At 34.4% G+C, this 19,997-nt stretch overlaps 1 protein-coding gene across 3 annotated transcripts in view; it reads right to left on the bottom strand.

The window, feature by feature from the left end:
* LOC128546984 (116 kDa U5 small nuclear ribonucleoprotein component-like) overlaps positions 1 to 19,997 on the bottom strand; it is a 110,570-nt gene that overhangs the window by 13,402 nt on the left and 77,171 nt on the right. For 2 of the 3 annotated variants that reach the window (XM_053518454.1, XM_053518455.1), the window contains exons 2-11: positions 11,838 to 11,982; positions 10,556 to 10,669; positions 9,678 to 9,714; positions 8,960 to 9,038; positions 7,980 to 8,055; positions 7,355 to 7,420; positions 5,732 to 5,767; positions 5,061 to 5,151; positions 2,363 to 2,445; positions 1,864 to 2,030 (exon numbers count right to left, since the gene is read on the bottom strand). In XM_053518454.1, the coding sequence (XP_053374429.1) occupies positions 1,864 to 2,030; positions 2,363 to 2,445; positions 5,061 to 5,151; positions 5,732 to 5,767; positions 7,355 to 7,420; positions 7,980 to 8,055; positions 8,960 to 9,038; positions 9,678 to 9,714; positions 10,556 to 10,669; positions 11,838 to 11,969 (881 nt within the window). In that variant the 5' untranslated portion in view covers positions 11,970 to 11,982. Of the gene's footprint in view, positions 1 to 1,863; positions 2,031 to 2,362; positions 2,446 to 5,060; positions 5,152 to 5,731; positions 5,768 to 7,354; positions 7,421 to 7,979; positions 8,056 to 8,959; positions 9,039 to 9,677; positions 9,715 to 10,555; positions 10,670 to 11,837; positions 11,983 to 19,812; positions 19,965 to 19,997 lie in introns of those variants that run through there. The other variant, XM_053518453.1, reaches the window with a different exon arrangement.

Here is a 19,997-nt window from a genome sequence, read left to right on the forward strand (position 1 = left end):
AAAACATGGACTTGTATGAAAACAGAACCAATTTCAAAGTCCAAAAAGGGCCATAATTCAGCCAAAATAGATGACAGAGTTATGTTCTCTTTCCTACAGATAGAGACTATTATACTAAACAATTGATAAAAGTTTAAAAGCCATATGTCAAACACTTTACAAAAAATATGAACTGGTACGAAAAACTTAACCAAGATTTCTAAGTCAAAAGGGGCCATAATTCAGCCAAAATCTTTGATGGAGTTATGTACTCTTGCCTATAACTGGACATGGTGATGGTAAACAGGTGTTGAAAGTTTCAAAACTTTATCTCAAAAGACTTTGTCAAAATATGAACTGGTACGAAATATTAACCCAGATTTCTAAGTCAAAAAGGGCCATAATTCAGCCAAAATCCTTGATGGAGTTATGTGCTCTTGCCTATAACTGGCCATGGTGATTGTTAACAAGTGTTGAAAGTTTCAAAGCTTTATCTCAAAAGACTTTGTCTAAATATGAACTGGTACGAAAAACTTAACCAAGATTTCTAAGTCGAAAGGGGCCATAATTCAGCCAAAATCCCTGATGGAGTTACGTACTCTTGCCTATAACTGGCCATGGTGATGGTAAACAAGTGTTGAAAGTTTAAAAGCTTTATCTTCAAAGACTTTGCCAAAATATGAACTGGTACGAAAAACTTAACCAAGATTTCTAAGTCAAAAGGGGCCATAATTCAGCCAAAATCCTTGATGGAGTTATGTGCTCTTGCCTATAACTGGCCATGGTGATGGTAAACAAGTGTTGAAAGTTTCAAAGCTTTATCTTAAAAGACTTTGTCAAAATGTGAACTGGTACGAAAAACTTAACCAAGGTGTGACACCGACGCCGACGCGGTGGTGAGTAGGATAGCTCTACTTATTCTTCGAATAGTCGAGCTAAAAAGGCTATAACTGAGCTGAAGTCCTTGTCCTAGTTATGTAGTCTTGCTTACATATGTAGACTACAGGGCACTAGACAACTTTTGGGGACAGGTACCCATACCCTCAGGAAGGGGATTTTTCAACATTTTAAGACGAAAAGGGGAAGTTTAAGTCATGTATATGTAACTACTTTTCACACTTATTAATACTGTTTTCAATCATTTCTGACTGATGTGACTATATTGCAACAGTAATCTTCCTAAGAGGCACTATATAATATTAAAAGAAAGAGTTAATATCTATTTGTGTCAAACAACCTATCATCAGGGGAATTTTCTTCTGAGAAAGGGGAAAAAAACATATTATTTTAAGAGGGGAATGGTACCCATATTCGGCCCCAAAAATGGCCAAACGAGTGCCCTGGACTATGATGGTAAACAAGTGGTCAAAGTTTCAAAGTAGGCATAATATGGACCAGTATAAAAAAATTAACTGATGTCCAAGTCCAAAAAGGGCCATCATTCAACCAAAACAGTTGACAGAGTTATGTACTATTGCCTACATGGAGATCATGATGATAAACAAGTGTTCAAAGTTTCAAAGACATATGTCAAATAGTTCTGACAAAACGTTGACTTGTATGAAAACTGGACCAATTCATAAGTCCAAAAAGGGCCATATTTCAGCCAAAATAGTTGACAGAGTTATATACTCTTGTCTACAGATGGAAATCATGATGATAAGCAAAAACTTTACCAAAAGTATCAGTCTAGTTGGTAGACAGTGCTTTTTTTAAATAAATTTTTAAACAATACGAAACATCCATAAACAAATTCATCAATGCAGCAATAATCTGTCAACCTGCAAGCTTCAATACTTAAAAGTACCAACATTAATTTGTACTTAAAAGTAAAGCCCAGTTTTCATAAGAATAAATAATAACATGTTTATAGATAATAAATACCTGACAATTCCATTTATATCATCTAAAATATTTCTCAATTTGAAATAAGCATCTGTTGGAGGTAACTTCAGCTCTAGAATCAGTCTGTCAATCTTGTTTATACACACACAGACTGGTAACTTCTCCTGTATAGCATGTTTAATAAACCGCTCTGTGTTTAACATCACCTGTAGAGAGAAATGTAGTTGACATGTCACTAAAGAAGACACAAAAACTGTAAGCTAATGGCAAAACATTTCCTTTGGTTTAAATTCAAACAAAAATTTTACATATACAGACAACAGCAACTAAAAGAAGTAACTTAGAGCTCCTCTTATACTATTTCGGCCACCTGGGTAGCGCAACAAATGGAACTAGACTTACATACACCTTTCAATCACTGTGGTTTCAATTATTCCTATATAAAACTGACTTCTAGATTTACTAATGATTTTCAGCAATCTGATCTATATAAGAACATTTTGTGAAGATCTATCAATCAATTTCTCTATTATCTTACCCCATCAGCAGCATCAACAAAGATGACCGCACCATCACTGATCCTCAGAGCAGCTGTAACTTCATCAGAGAAATTCACATGACCTGAAGTGGGGAGGAATACTTTGTAAAATTCTTTTTTAGTCAGGTACTGTTGTAGAAATAAAGAAGATATCAGTTTATTTTTGTGCAAAAACGAAATAAGCATTGAATGAGTGAACACCAGGGCCTGTGTTCATCAACAGTCATAGTCTAAAATTAAAACTTACAGTTAAAAATATTATTTTTTTATTTTCCTGTGGTTGTTAATCCTTAACATGCTAGACATGACTGATTCTGCCCTTGCCACCAGTATAGATCTTGATCAGCCTGCACATTCATTGCATGAATCTGTGCTCTGCTGCTACAAAGAGCTCAGCAAAATTTCTTGGAGTATAAATTTGCAATGAACAAGTTGTGGCAAACTGATCATTTACCTAACTTAACAAGAGCTGTCGGATGACAGCGCGCTCGACTATTCGAAGAATTGATTGAAGAATGGGGTCAAAATATTTCCATAGTTTTTCAGACTAAACAAAAAAATGGATTAAACAAAAAATGTTCCTATATTTGTGGATATCGATTAGTCTTGCACTAACTGGCAATGTGTGACCATGATGGCAAATATGTTAAGTTATATGTCTGGCAAAACATGGACTTATATGAAAAATTTAACTAATTTCCAAGTCCAAAAAGGGCCATAATTCAGTCAAAATAGTTGACAGAGTTATGTACTCTTGCCTAGAGATGGAAATCATGTTGATAAACTAGTGTTAAAAGTTTCAAAGCCACAGTTCAAATAGTTTTGACAAAACGCTGACTTGTTAAAAAAAACTGAACAAATTTCAAAGTCCAAAAAGGGCCATAATTCAGTCAAAATAGTTGTCAGAGTTATGTACTCTTGCCTACGGATGGAAATCATAATGATAAACAAGTGTTTAAAGTTTAAAAGCCAAAATGTCAAATAGTCTTGACAAAACATGGACATATATAAAACAAAACCAATTTCCAAGTTCAAAAAGGGCCATAATTCAGCCAAAAAAGACGAGAGAGTTACGTACTCTTGCCTATTGATAGAGACTATTATACTGAACAAGATATAAAAGTTTCAAAGCCATATGTCAAACACTTTACACAAAATATAAACTGGTACGAAAAACTTAACCAAGATTTCTAAGTCAAAAGGGGCCATAATTCAGTCAAAATGCTTGATGGAGTTATGTACTCTTGCCTACAACTGGACATTGTGATGGTAAACAAGTGTTGAAAGTTTCAAAGCTTTATCTCAAAAGACTTTGTCAAAAGGTGGACTGGTACGAAAAACTTAACCAAGATTTCTAAGTCAAAAAGGGGCTATAATTCAACCAAAATTCTTGATGGAGTTATGTACTCTTGCCTACAACTGGACATGGTGATGGTAAACAAGTGTTGAAAGTTTCAAAGCTTTTTCTCAAAAGACTTTGCCAAAATATGAACTGGTACGAAAAACTTAACCAAGATTTCTAAGTCAAAAGGGGCCATAATTCAGTCAAAATGCTTGACAGAGTTATGTACTCTTGCCTATAACTGGACATGGTGATGGTAAACAAGTGTTGAAAGTTTCAAAGCTTTATCTCAAAAGACTTTGTCAAAATGTGGACTGGTACGAAAAACTTAACCAGGGTGTGACGCCGACGCCGACGCCGTGGTGAGTAGGATAGCTCTACTTATTCTTCGAATAGTCGAGCTAAAAATATTACTCAGTATATACCCAGATACATATTTTCATGAGCAGCATAGCCAGAAGTGAAAATGTTAATTCTGGTATTTTTTAGTATGTGATGTTTCAATCTTACATGTAAAACAAACAAATTTCATTGTCTTCTGAACAATTTTGTTGTTTTGTTCCTTGAAAAATTATTTTATTTTGTTATTTTTAATTGGGAAGTTTTCCTATATATATTTCTGTCAAATATTTCAATAATTCATGAAAAACATGTAATATATGCTGAACTGCTACTGCAGTATAAGCCAGAACATTCCAGTATGTATCCGAGGTAGAGAAGGAATGACTGTATTTAGTCTATCATTGTAGAAAATATTCCTTGCCTGGGGTCCAAAAATATAACCTATTGACAGCAAGTTCTGTGTTCTACATACTGAGGTAACATGGAAAGCAAATCAGCTAATTCATTATTGATTCACAATTTAAACAAAATATTCAATTTTACATCTTCAAAATTTATAATTTACATAAAATGCAGTCCATTAAAGTGTTCTTACATTTCATTATTACAAATTGGCAGATTTGCCACTTCTCTGACTTGAGGAAACAGTTGCAAGCAAAAGTGCTTGGTCATCAGTGAATTGTTTTAACTGTTGGAATTCTACACCACAAGACAGGTTTCAAACCCACTGCAGCTATTCGAAGTCAGCGACCTTTAAAACTCAGCCCCACTGTCATTAGTCAAGATAGTCTGTCAAGAGACTTGTATCAGTCATGTGCATAAAACTTCCAAACATGGATTTACAGGTAACTAAGAAATCACTTTCCATGCTTCATCTTTCAACAATTCACTCTGAAGACACTTGTCACCCTGTAGGAATTATGAATGACTCATATATACGTTGATTTGCACATCCCCTCCTGACCTTATAGAAAAATTGACCTGTATAAACAGGAATATAAATGCTGAAGTTACCTGGTGTATCAAAGACATTAACAAGGTAGGACTTGTTCCTTGTATCAGGTAGTACCAGTGTCACCGGCGTCGACTTTATACTCACTCCACGCTGAAATATATATTACAGTATTTATTCATTTCATTTTATGGTATAGCTATTTTTTGCCTGTAATTTACACATTTTTTTCTCTCAATATTTCTGGATATAATTAATTCTTAGACTAGTATTACTAGAATTATTCTAGTAGTATATATAGATATTGCGATTCCATACAACAAAGATCATCTCATCAAAAATGATTATTTCAAGTTTCTAGGCGGTTAACATTTTGAAATTTTGACAGTAGACTACTGAAGTTAATGGGCTGAAGAGAAAAAATGAATTTTATGCTTGAACTGTTCTTCAAACTCATTTGATGTTTTGTTCATAAAATGTTTTGGTTTCAACTATTACTATAATTAAGTGAGAACATGAATTTGTGGATTTCAGAGGGGAACATTTCTTTTTCATCTGGCTTTAATATCATGAATTGGCATAACTTACAATGAAATTCAAGAATTCAGCCCCACATCAAAATTGATTATTTCACAGTTGCTGTTTTTTTTTCCAAAATCTGTATTAAGATTACTCTTTCAGCACAGTACAACTTACATCACTAAATTATACCTAGATAAATGTTTGAACATACCTCAATTTCTGTGAACAATGTGTCTGTGTATCTGATCTGTAATGTAAAACACAATATAATAAACATACTAATTATGATCTTTTGAAACGCAGTTCACTTTCACACTATGTTACTGAACCATAGCTCCAGGGAAGATTCCCTATTTTCTCAAACATAAGTACAACTTACTTATACATACATCTTTATAATTCCAATATCCTTTAGTGCACACGTTTTATGAAAAGCTCTTTGGGGTTGTGTTATTTGGCAGGTTTACACACGCATTAACACCAGAAAAAATAATAAAATCCTGTAGTGAAATCTTTTTTTTTTTCTTATCATGCAAATATTGGTGATAACATTGCATAGATAAAGTCCATTTCTGAATCATTGGATTTCAATTCATAACAACATAATTTAGATTACAACTTTTCAGCATTAACTGAGGAAACTCAAGCTGTCTCTTAGGTATGTTTCAGGCACAGGCCAGCTCATTGGCAGGACCACCAACCATTTTCAAGTTAGATGTATAGCTTCCTCACATAAAAGAATTCTACATAATATCAAGTAAGGTTTCAGCTGTGGTGAGGGATGATAACATAAAATTCTTACGTAAATGCAACTAACAAATTAGACATAGAGGCTTCCATAGACCAAATCCAATGTTAAATGCTAAAATAACTAGATGTGTGTTCATTGGTGCCCACCTTCCTGTCACTGTACATAGTTTCATGACTCAAGGTAAAATATTTTTAAGATGACTTAACATAAACTTTTAAGCATTTCATGTGTATAACTCTGGTCTGGCCGAGTGAAATCTAAAACAAAAACCTAGTTGCACAACTGCACATGCTGAATAATGTTCTTACCAATTTTCATAACACTAGGTCAAATTCTTTTTGAGATACATGTGATACAAACTTCTAGGCCCTTTTTATGCATATTTTTGACTAAATCAAGGTCACAACTCTGGTTTGGCTGTTGAAATCCCAATAACAACACCAGGTGCAGAACTCTAAATGCTGAATGACAATCCTGTGATGTTTGATGACTTTAGGTCAAATACATTTTGAGATATCTCTGACACAAAATTCACACTAAAAGACAGAAAGACAGGGTTAACAAAGTCCACCCCCAATATGTTGAGTGGGGGTGAGGGGGGGGGGAAGGGGGAGAGTGGGGCACAAAAACCCGATAATAGAAACATTCTCCTAGTCCTTGAAAATATGAATGTTCATATTGAAAACATTCAATTCCTGTCTGTATAGGACAGGGTTTTCCTAACCCAAAGGACAGTGGGAAATAAGAAAAAGAGTTCTAGCAAGGTTTCTTTTCCCACTGTCCCCAAGGTTGGGAAAACACCTGTCTGACACAGGCATACATACATGACCATTTTTCTCGCTTACAACTGCAAAATTTTCAAACTATTGTACATTATAAAACTGCTCATGTAGCTATCACTTCAAAAATTAAGATGTCATAATATGAGCATAAAGCTCTTCTTTTCCCTAGAGAGAAATGTTAATACTCTACTACTGTGATACCCCCATCTTTCACCACTAGATCAGCAAGAATATTTCTGCCTTTGAAAACATGTGTTTGCTCTCTGGAGGGGTTATTTACCAGAGTTTATAGAGTACTCACATCTTTATCATCTTTCACATTGATCTCTGGGTGTGTCTGTGATACAAGGCAATCAACAAAGGTCGTCTGCAATATACACAACAACAGTTACAATATTATATCAAATTTTCAAACATCCATCAAGTTACAATGGAACTTTAAATGTCAACATCTCTTTTTTCAAAATTAACATGCAAATTTAATGCTGAGTGTGCGAAGATATTAATTCTATAATGATAGCATTTTGTTTTGTGTCATCACCTTTTAAGATTTCATCAACTTTTTCAATTTACAAATATTTCCCTTTCAGAAGTGTGAATGAGTATGTTATATAAGGATTTTAAGATTTCATCAAGAACTATATGCTTTTTCTTTTGAAACTAATGAACAGATCATGCTATGAAAACTAGACATGAGGTTCCCCCTTAAAATTGTCTTTTTCTATTTAAAGCTTGATATATAGATCAGTGCAATTACAAATGAAATTCACAAAACTTCACCACTCTTATCTATTTTGGGATGCACTGATGGATGGCTTAGGACAAATCTATGTTGAAGTGATAAAAAAACGCCCAAATGCAACAAGCATGGAATTTACTTAGAGATAAAGTTAACGTATATCTTTGATGAAGTATATTAACCATACCTTTCCATGATGTAAGTGGCCACACAGGGTAACATTTCTGATCAGTTCAGGAGTGTCCATTAAGTCGGCCAAAAACCTAGAATGTAAAGAGACTATTAAGAGCAATGCCTGAGTTGGGTCTTAAGTCACTCTAGTACAATTCAGGTCATACGGTGTATTTTCAGACTGAATGTTGGAAGAAGACAGAAGGTGCTCGCAGCTCCTTCAGACATTATTTCAAGCATGCGAAGGCATCCAGGTAGAACCACTGACAGGACGACACAAGCATTACATATTCAGAGGTGGAGGGCAAACAAATGAAGGCAAAATTCTTTATCACAGAGACTTTGTTGTGACCTCTTTACTCATATTTAGTAATCTACCCATTAATGTGAAGAAAATCATAAATTCTGCACTAAGACTGCTGGTTCTCTGCAAGTAACAACAACTTTATCACTTTAATAAGGGTTAGGGGATGAAATTTCACATGAGACTTCTGTTAAATTATTACAGATAAATTCTTGCATATTTTTATTCATAGTTCTGTGCACTAACAACTAAGTTCAATAGGCAGGACATGATTACTAAAACAAAGAAATGCAAAAAATTATTGATTTTACTTTCACTATAATTCTTTCCCAGTTTTTGCATTTTAAAAACAAGAAAAGAGGCTACAGTTAGATAAGTTTGTGTGTTTGTTTTGGGTTTAACGCCGTTTTTCAACAGTATTTCAGTCATGTAACGGCGGGCAGTTAATCTAACCAGTGTTCCTGGATTCTGTACCAGTACAAACCTGTTCTCCGCAAGTAACTGCCAACTTCCCCACGTGAATCAGAGGTGGAGGACTAATGATTTCAGACAAAAATGTCGTTTATCAAATCGTCACGGAGAACATACACCCCGCCCGAGGATCGAACTCACAACCCCGTGATCCATAGACCAACGCTTTTACCCTTTGAGCTAAGCGAGCGGGTTGAGTTAGATAAGTAGTAATTACTTACTCCATATTGTAGACAGTGTCAGGCAGATCTTGTTCAGCCATAGAAAACTTTTTCTTCTTCACTGGAGCTATGATTGGCTCTGAAATTTTTATCACCCAAATATAATGTACACTGCAAATATCCTTCAATAAATATGACATTACTCTTCCACTTCTTGTGTTTAAAGGCAAAAGACAGACTGCCAAAAGGACTGAAATTGGATTCTTGTTCAGAGGATGTTGCTATACTGTGGTTATACAGAGGATGTTGCTATGCTGTGATATTGCTATACTGTGGTTTCACAAAAAATGTTGCTATGCTATGGTTTTACAGAAAATGTTGCTACGCTACAGCTGTACAGAGGATGTTGCTATGCTTCGGTTGTATAGAGGAATTTGCTTTGATGTTTTGTTACTTTTTAAGTATTTTAAGTCACATCAACACAGTTTAGATCATTTCTGTGACTTTTAATGGTGGTTGAAGACCACTGGTGCCACTCCATGTAATAGTTTTGGCACAATCAGACACAATGGTAAAACCACTGATTTTTTGCAAGTCAACAGGATAGATGCATAACATTACAACCAATCCAGCAGAGATGATAGGTAAGTCAGTCAAAGCCAACAATAAGAACTGCTCAGCCAGTAAAGCTTTCACTGCACATTACAAAACTGGGAGCAGAATATTGATGTCCAGATTTTCTAGAATCAACATGTAAGTTTCAGCAAGAACAAGTTACCTGTCAAAGGCTGTGTATCTTCCTCTTGTACAATTGTCTGCAAGTAAAGAAGAAAATGTTTAATAAAAGTTTCAAGATATTTTCTTAAATTTCTGAGAAAAAAATTAAACAACTTATACAACCACTATCACTTCTGTTGCCAAAATTTAACATATATATATTCCAGGCCTCAAACGAAGTATGAAAAGATTTTGTACATTGGACAGTTCTTCACAACAGAATGTTTCTGTACTGTTTATAGTGTCCTTCTGATATTCAATTACATCAATCTTTTAAAAGTGATACTAAAGCTTAACACTAATTTAAATACCTCATAAGCAAATGAGCAATCTTTCTATCTTTTAAGTGTTATGAATAAATATTACACCCTTATAGACTTATGTTGAAAGGTCAATATTAGTTTTATTGACCTGCCAGAGAGTGATACTATCCATTCCATGACGGTATATCGGTCATACGCGGATAATCCCTTGATGATGTGAAGATAACGCAATTTTGCTGGTCTGCTCTTGTAGTGTTCTCAACCAGTGAAATGAGTGTGTTTCAGCTGGGTATATAATATTTGTTATAATGAGCAATTTCAAATTGTTACCTGCACTTCAGCTATATGGAACAAGGATTTAGTAAACATAAGAAGAACTTGCACATCAACCATGTCAACTTCAGGTCCATACACCTCCTCTAGTGTAGGTTAATATTTTTTCATGCAAGAAGTTACAGACAGAAGAGCATAAAAAGAATTTTCAATTATCCTACCTCAACTTCTAATCCATACAGTGTCACCTCCTCTAGTGTGAGGTGACAATCTTTTGTCTTGGTGCCGGACATGGCAATGAAGTTATAGACATAATGATATAAAGAATTTTTGAATTTCCTACCTCCACTTCAGGTCCATACACCTCCTCTGGTGTGGGATAATATTTTTTGTCTTCATGTAGGACAACTTGCATGTCTGAGGCATCTTCTTCATCCTGGTCCATTGCCTCCTCCTCCTGGTAAAATCATAATATTTCATTGCTTTAGTGTAAGATCAACATTTATTACATGTTTTCAATGAATTATCAAAATCTTAGAGTGAATTATGTCTGATATTTTAACAGTGAAAATATCTAATGTATTTTTCACTTATAAGAAACTATAAAATGGATAAATATAGCCAAAACGTGAAATAAAAAGAAAATTTGTTTTTTTTACTCATAAGATCAAAATATCTTCCCTAAACTTAACAAAAAACACCAAATCTTACATTTTACCCGTGGCTATGTCACTTTAGGGTCAGGGTGTTTCAGGAGGTAAATTTTGGTTAGCCCGATTCATTTATTTTACTGAAATTATTCCTGAAAAAGCTTAGACTATACAGTCTTACTTCTAAGTGAAAAAAGTTATGGGTAATGTGGTAACTAATTCTATCATTATTTAACTGTTTGTTTCACAAAAATTTGATGAGGTGGCATTATCTAATGTTACAGGTTTCTGGTGTGCTGGACAAACATTATTCCCAAAATGACAATAAGAAAGAGCTGAACAAACAATTTGTCAAATAAATTTGTTTGTTTGTTTGTTTTGGGTTAAACACTGTTTTTCAACAGTAATTCAGTCATGTAATGGCCGGCAGTTAACCTTACTAGTGTTCCTGTATTCTGAACCAGTACAAACCTGTTCTCCGCAAGTAACTGCCTACATCCCCACATGAATCAGAGGTGGAGGACGAATGATTTCAGACACAATGTCTTTTATCAAATCATCACAAAGAACATGTGCCCCACCCGGGGATCGAACTCACGACTGCGATCCATAGCCAAATGTTCTACCTACTGAGCTAAGTGGGGGAGCTTGTCAAATAAAGAAATTAAGTCAAAATGCTGACCTTTAAAAAAGTCTCAGTTAGTCTGAATCTGATACATGTATATCATTTAGGGCTACTAACAATTACCCGACTATAACCGAGTAAAATGTTAAGATAAACTGAAAATACTTTTTATAACACTTGACAAACTGGCCCTAAGAATACTCTCACAAAAAACTTTTTTTTTTCCATATCAATGATAAATCATCTGACAAAATTACTGGGTATATGTACAGCATACTTCTGTAGATAAGGCTTTTTGCCTGCCAGGCAAGTTTAAAAAGAAAAGAAATGAGAGAATGTTGGATACATACATCAGCTCCTCCATAGTCAGGGTATTTCTCAACATCATCCTGATCTCCTGAATCATCACTGTCATCATCATCATCACTGTCTAATTCTGGACCTATATAGTTACCAAACTCATCATATAGGTCTCCATCCATCACTGCGCCTTATCTGAAATACATAAAACATCATCATCATCATCAGCAGCAGCATCTTCATCACTATCGTCATTGCTAGCATTGACACTTCTGGGTTTTTATACTTCACAGGCAATTTAATAAATTTATCATGTTTATAGGACTCTTCCCCTTAGAAAATTTCCAGAAGTTGGGAAAATACAGGAAAATTGAAAAGCTTGCCTTCAAAGTTTAACCTACATGAAAACTCCAGGCCAAACACAATAGGCCTTATTCTTCAAATAGTCAAGCTAAACAAGGACATAGTTTTGACAAAGCACATACTTATGATTAGGGCTGTCATTGATTGGGTCTTAGGCGTATCGGCGATACCAATATATCAGAAGACAAATATCGATGATACATCGATATATTGATTATTAAGTTAGATTATCGACCTATTTGTTCATATGCATACTATATACCTTCCTGTAAATGCTATTTGTAGTTTTATTGCCTACTTTCCATATTTCTGTTTGATTGTGTTGTATTTGTATTTATGAAATAAAAGAAATACATAAAAATTAATAACATCTTTCATTTTTATTTTGCCTTCACTCCTTTTTTTGCATTTATCCAAATTTACAACTTTGTGAACTTTAATTGTTTTTTAGGGTCTGAGTGTTTATTTGGGTAGTTTTTTCTCTCTGTAAAATATCGATTTTTGAAAATGGGAATCGATAATCGATCGACAAAAAAATATCGTTGACACATCGATATCGTTTCTATCGATGACAGCCCTACTTATGATACTAGATTATGTAACTTGTCCTGTGAGGTCATCTCATGATGCAAAAGTAATGTGTGAAGTTTGAAAGCATTTGACCTCATAGTTTTTTTAAACATGCTTACAAGCAACACTTTAACCTAAAATTTTAAGTTAAATAGAGGCATCCTGTGAGGTCACCTCATGATATTAAAAAGGGGCATAATGCCTTGTGTGGCTGCCTTTGAACGTGAAATTGATCATGAAAAGGGCGCTATATAAATTTGGTATAATAATAATTCTGACAGAGTTGTGTAACTTGTCATGTGAGCTCAATTGATGGTGCCAAAAACATGCATGAAGTTTGAAAGCATTTGGCTATGTAGCTTTTGAGAAATCTGCTTAGCTTGCATAACATGCCAGATGAGGGTGATACAAAAGCCATGCTATTTGAAAAAAAAATCAAGTAGTTGAGCTATAAATTGTCAACGCTTACAATTTAGTGGAAAGGCAAAGACGTACAGTAAACTCTGCTTGTTATGACATTCAAGGGACTGTGAAAATTTATATCATTACATTAGAATATTGAATAATTGGAGCAAACACTCCGACTGGAAGTGTTATTAAGTCCATTGAGATATTGCTTTCATATTTTGCATACTTGTTTACCATCATGACCCCAGTCTGTAAATAGGAGGAGGTAACTCCATCAAGCATTTTGACTGAATTATGGCTCCTTTTTGACTTAGAATAAATATTAAAGTTTGCGTACCACCCCAAATATTTTCAAAGTCCATTGAGATATTGCTTTCATATTTTGCATACTTGTTTAACATCATGACCCCAGTCTGTAAAAAGGAGGAGGCAACTCTATCAAGTATTTTGACTGAATTATGGCCCCTTTTCAACTTAGAATATGCTTATTGTAATGTTAAAGTTTTACTTATTGCTTATATTATACTATCAAGGACTGAGAATAGTCGAGCGTGCTGTCCACTGACAGCTCTTGTTTAGAACTATTGCCCGTTATGTAATTAGAAAATTTCAATTTCTTGGTTAAATTTTTTGTTCAGGTCCACTTTACTTGAATAGTATGAGGGTTGATCACTTCATCCACTGCACATTTATTGATCGTTTTATTTCAAGAGAATTTAGATCAAAATGTAAGTTAATTCAATTATGAAATAATGGATAAATATCTTGGGTTGCTTTGTTTTAAATATATATATAACTTCAAAGTTAATCCCGGATGACATTTCGTCGCTTGCAAAAATAGTGTTTCTTACATGAATAGCAATAAATAACCAAACAAAGACAATCACCAATTGACATCAAAACAACTCACCTACTCATTTGAAATTCTCCATATACAGATGCCAGTGACACATGTACTGGTGCATGGTTGACTCAGTTATTACTATTCAGATGATTAGGCAGTTGTGGGAGACATGCCCTTTTCTCAAAAGCAGCTGTAGTTTTTGTTGTTTTCTATTCATTATACACATTTTTATGGCTCCAGTGGCATAACTTTTGGATCACCCCTCATACAACTGTACAGCTTTGAAACTTTGTACACTTGTCTGTTATCATTATAAATCATATTTGATCATCAAACTTATGCTATTAACTTTTGGTTAAGTTTTTGTATGTAATCTGGTAGCTTCATACCCACTAATGGGAATGAATTGAAGCTTAACACACTTGTCCACTGTGATGAGCTGACATCCACTGTACAGGTTCCATAACTCTGTTTTGCATATTGACAAAATTGTGATCTTGTTTGACTTTAATATTCATTCAGTTGACAAGGCTGTTGAATAGTCGAACATAATTATCATGGAACAGCTCTTCTTTAAATATCTACCAATTTTTAATGATGTTTAATTGCTATTTTATGGTGCTTATCAAAGTACAGATCTATGATTCATAATTGTTTTATTCCATATTTGTATTATACATACAGGGCCGTATTTCTGACAAAATGCTTTTTAGAGTTATGGTCCTTGGCCTACAAATTCATCTAATGATGATGAACAAATGTGCAAAGTTTCAAAGCTGTAGCATTTAAAGTGAATCCAAAATAAGCAAAATAAGACCTTGTGTGCTCAACTTCACAATCATGATCAATAACATTCCCATGAACTTCCATGCCTCTAGGTCAAATACTTCTTGATATTGTTTGACTCAAACTTTTATATATTTGACTAAACCAAGGGCCACAACTCTAGTCTTACTGAGTGAAATCCAAAACAAACCCCAAAGTGAACAATGTCACATGCTGAATTAATGAACAAGAGGGCCATGATGGCCCTATACATCGCTCACCAGAGTTGATCTGGCCTACTGACCTAGTTTTTGACCCCACATGACAAAGGGTTGAACTTGACCTAAAGATCATCCAGACAAACATTCTGACTAAATTTCATAAAGATTTGGTTACAACTGTGGCCTCTAGAGTGTTCACAAGCTTTTCCTTTGATTTGACCAGTGACCTAGTTTTTGACCCCACATAACCCAGATTCGAACTCGACCTATAGATTATCAAAACAAACATTCTGACTAATTCCCATGAGTTTCAAGCTTAAATTGTGGTCTCTAGAGTGTTGAAAAGATTTTCCTTTGATCTGGCCTAGTGACCTAGTTTTTGACCCCACATGACCAAGATTCAAACTTGACCTAGAAATCATTAAGACAAACATTCTGACCTGGTTTAATAAAGATTGAGTCACAAATGTGGCCTCTAAAGTGTTCACAAGCTTTTCCTTTGATTTGACCAGGTGACCTAGTTTTTGACCCCACATGACCCCGATTGAAACTTGACCTAGAAATCATTAAGCCAAACTTTCTAACTAAGTTTCATAAATATTGGGTCACAACTGTGGCTTCTAAAGTGTTCACAAGCTTTTCCACTGATCTGACCTACTGACCTAGTTTTTGACCCAACATGACCCAGATTCTACCTTGACCTAGAGATCATCAATACTAACATACTGATCAAGTTTCATAAAGATTGGATCATAAATGTGGTCTCTTAGAGTGTTCACAAGCTATTTCTTTGATCTGATGTACTGACCTAGTTTTTGAACCCACATGACCCAGTTTCTAACTTGACCTAGAGATCATCAAGACTAACGTTCTGACCAGGTTTCATAAAGATTGGGTCAAAAATGTGGTCTCTAGAGTGTTCACAAGCTATTTCTTTGCTCTGATGTACTGACCTAGTTTCTGACCCCACATGACCCAGTTTCTAACTTGACCTAGAGATCATCAAGACAAACCTCTGACCAAGTTTCATAAAGATTGGGTCAAAAATGTGGTCTCTAGAGTGTTTACAAGCTTTTCCTTTGATCTGACCTACTGACCTAGTTGCTGACCCCACATGACCCAGTTTTAAACCTGACCTAGAGATCATCAAGATTAACATTCTGATTAAGTTTCATAAAGATTGGGTCAAAAATGTGGTCTCTAGAGTGTTCACAAGCTTTTCCTTTGATCTGACCTACTGACCTAGTTTTTGACCCCACATGACCCATTTTCAAACTTGACCTAGAGATCATCAAGACAAACATTCTGACCAAGTTTCATAAAGATTGGGTCAAAAATGTGATCTCTAAAGTGTTCACAAGGCAAATGTTGACAGACGATGCACGACTGACGCCGGCACAGAAATATACATGAAGGTGTGACGTCACTAAATGCTTTGGACGATGAACGAAATGTTGTTGAAATCGTTGATTTCATGTTAGTTAATATGGTGAAGCGACCAGTAAGCACAGTCCCGGATATATTTTAGTTGCCTTTAGATAATTGCGCCACCCGAGAACACTTGCACTTATATATACAGGTCTAGGAAAGTGGAGTATTTACAGATTATCTGTAAATTTACAGATAATCTATAAATTTACAGATTTTTCAATCTGTAAATTTACAGATCAAGTGTTTGAAAACTGCTAAAATTATATTTAGACACAAAATCGCAGCTTGAAATTAATTGATTTACTTATGGTATGTATAAATAAAGGTCAACTGTAACTTTCAGTCATTTCTGTTGACTTTGATTTTTCTGAAAATGCCAAAAACTCAAAGTCAACAAAAATGGCTGAAACCCCCAAATGACCTTAATTTATGCATGCTGTAAATAAACCAATTAATTCCAAGCTGCAGTTTTGAGGATAAATGTTATTTCATCAGTTTTCATACACACAATCTGTAAATTTACAGATTGAAAAATCTGTAAATTTATAGATTATCTGTAAATTTACAGATAATCTGTAAATATTCCACTTTCCTAAACCTGATATACTTACTTTGAAATTTTCTTGTTTTCTTGTGGTGGGTGGGGTGTGAATGCATTTCATTGTGTTTTTAATTAAAGAAGGGGTCATTTTTCATTTACAGACTTTTCGTGGCTTTTGGATAGAATTTCAGGCTCCTGTGGTGCGTCAGGGTCTTTCAAAAATGAATTCATTTTGAGTGACCCAGGGTAGGGAGGTCAGACTATTTTTTTAAAGTCGGAAAATACCCAAGTATTATACCTCGTTGGAAAGGCATTGGAATAAGAAACACAATGGTACATATTTCATTAAAATCTGACAAATGATAAAAAAAATATGAACATTTCAATTTTTTATAATTCTGTCCCTTTCTGCCGACATAAAAAGTGTCATTTGTATGACTAAAAAAGATAAATTTATAGCTTAATTGCATTCTAAACAATAACATACCACTTACATGAACAACTATTAAAGTAATATACAAATAATAAAACAAGAGGGACAAGATGGCCCTAGCCTAGGTCGATCACCTGAGAACAAACCATAAATCACCATAACAGCGTAAACATGTTTGACCTAGTGATTTCATGGAAAAAATATTCTGACCAATTATCATTAAAAATTGGAGCAAACATCTTGAGTATGAATAAGTATTTTCTTTGATTTGACCTAGTGACCTAGTTTTTGACCCCATATGATCCATATTCGTATTTAGCCAGATTTTATCAAGGCCATCATTCTGACCTAATTTCATGAAGATCAATTGAAAAATACAGCCTCTATCGCATACACAAGCTAAATGTTGACAGAAGACAGACGGACGCCAGACATCGAGCGATCAGAAACAAACACCTGAGCATTGCTTAGGTGAGCTAAGAAAAATAAAATTACCTTTTTATTTCAATGTTTTATACAGGAATTCAGTATGTGCTTTATTCAGCTACTTGAAAGATGGACATTTACTGTATTGAATTAAATAAGAAATATACATATCAATCTTGAAATGAAAATGTTAGTCAAAATAATTCAACGTTCTTGAAAGATTGTTTATATTTGTGACAGGCAATCTAAACGTCAAAACCTTGAATGACCAAATTAATAGAACATAAATCACAATTCTAAGCCATGTAAAGTTACCAGTTTTATCGATTGTATAGACAAGGTAAATGTTAATCACTAGAGAATTTGTAATTTTGGATATTATTTGATATTTTTTACATAAATTAATCAGGAATTGAATTTTGTTTCGATACATGTAAGTTTTCTTTGAATTTATGACCAATATGTGAAATAATCGGCATTTAATTTAAACCAGTAGCATGTCAAGCGTCGGCAGCGATGAAAATTTCACCGGAAATTGCTTCAGCTATTTTTGTCTTTTGACTGGACACGAATGGCGATTTTGCCCATATGAAAAAAGAGAAGAAAAACATGTCAATATTTCCTAGGATCGCGCCAATTTAGTTGGACTAATGAAAATTCATAATGCAAATATTAAAATTATAATTCATCTTACTGTAAATGGAATAACATTTTGTAAGTCAATGGTGTGAGTTGTAAGTTCTCAGAGTTACAGTCAAGGACAAATGTTTGAAACATTAAGCCCTCTGATTCACAAACACGAACAAGTATCACAACCGGGCACTGTCATAGGAGTGAATTCTAAACTCTGGTAGCCTTGCACAGCTGTATAATATTGTTAAGACATCTGTACTGAATTTTGTGCTAAGATAAAGAACAAATAAGTGATTGGAAATAATAAAATTCATATGGACATAAATACATTATTTTTGAAAACAGTAATATTCACGGTGTAAAGTACGTCCTTTGTAAAATTTACTATTTATATTATGTAAAAGTTACAATGAAAGCCTAAATTTATCAAATTTAACAACTTTCAGTGTTTTGTTTACATCGCGAAAACAGATTACGATGTCACAAAAAATCACTTCCGGTTTTCGCGGGAACGTATATGCCAACTTTAAACTTCTTGCGCCAGCTTGCGCCTCACCTAAATCGGACAAAACAAGCATTTTTATCGACTTAAGGCGTTAAATCATTACTTATTTTTTTTCTAGACTTTTCTATTCACTATTTCCTTGCTTTTCAAGCTGATCAAAATAAGGCAATTTTGACCGCATACTGTGTTTTTTCTGTTGTTTTTTTTTTATTTAAAAAACACTTCTGACAGAGGGCGCTTCCTTCTCCAACAAGTGCGCGTGATCAGATTAAGAATCCAATCAAAACTAAGAATTTGACAGCTTTTCCAAGAAACCCACCGTCACAGTAACTTCCAAAATGGCGGCGCATAATAACGGTGTTGCAACAAATAAGTCAATATTTAAACGTTACTACCTATATTGAAATATATTGATTTAAATCAACTTTTAGCGCTAACTGTTAATTTGATATCTAATATGTATATCTAAACATCAATTTCTTCTATAGTAACTTTGTAAAGAGCTTTTACCGACATTTGAAAACACCTATCATTTACATGAAGTCAGATAGTAAATACATTAATAAGTCATACGCTGACCTCTCTACCCAGGGTGCGTCAAAACTGGGGACCTCCGGTCAAATGAGCGCCCTTAAGTTGGTACAATAATCCGGAAAGAAAAAAAATTGTTAGGCTGTTTTACGATGGATTTTGTCCCAACTGTAAAGGCCCTGGCCGCATTCCTAAAATAGTCAGAAAACAACACTCTCCTTCAAGTTTTCACTGTCCTATCCGAATAAATTCATCCGAAATGCTACAGTAAAAGCCGGTCCACAACAGAGCAATAACAACAAAATCTCACATTGACATAAAAAAAATAGTAGCTGACACTTTCTTTAATCTTACCTAATATGTTGAACTCTGAGAAACGATTCTGTTATATAGATATTCTAAAATGAATTTACAGCGTGTGTTTTCAATTTTACCGGAAACAGTTTTCAGACGTTTGTTAGTTATTCCAGTTAAAAAATTGTTTTCATTGCGATTACAAGAAGTCTTTCATCATTTCAAAAACTCCGTGGTCGTTTAGA

Source organism: Mercenaria mercenaria, chromosome 11 (genome assembly GCF_021730395.1).
Source record: "Mercenaria mercenaria strain notata chromosome 11, MADL_Memer_1, whole genome shotgun sequence".
Classification (NCBI taxonomy): domain Eukaryota; kingdom Metazoa; phylum Mollusca; class Bivalvia; order Venerida; family Veneridae; genus Mercenaria; species Mercenaria mercenaria.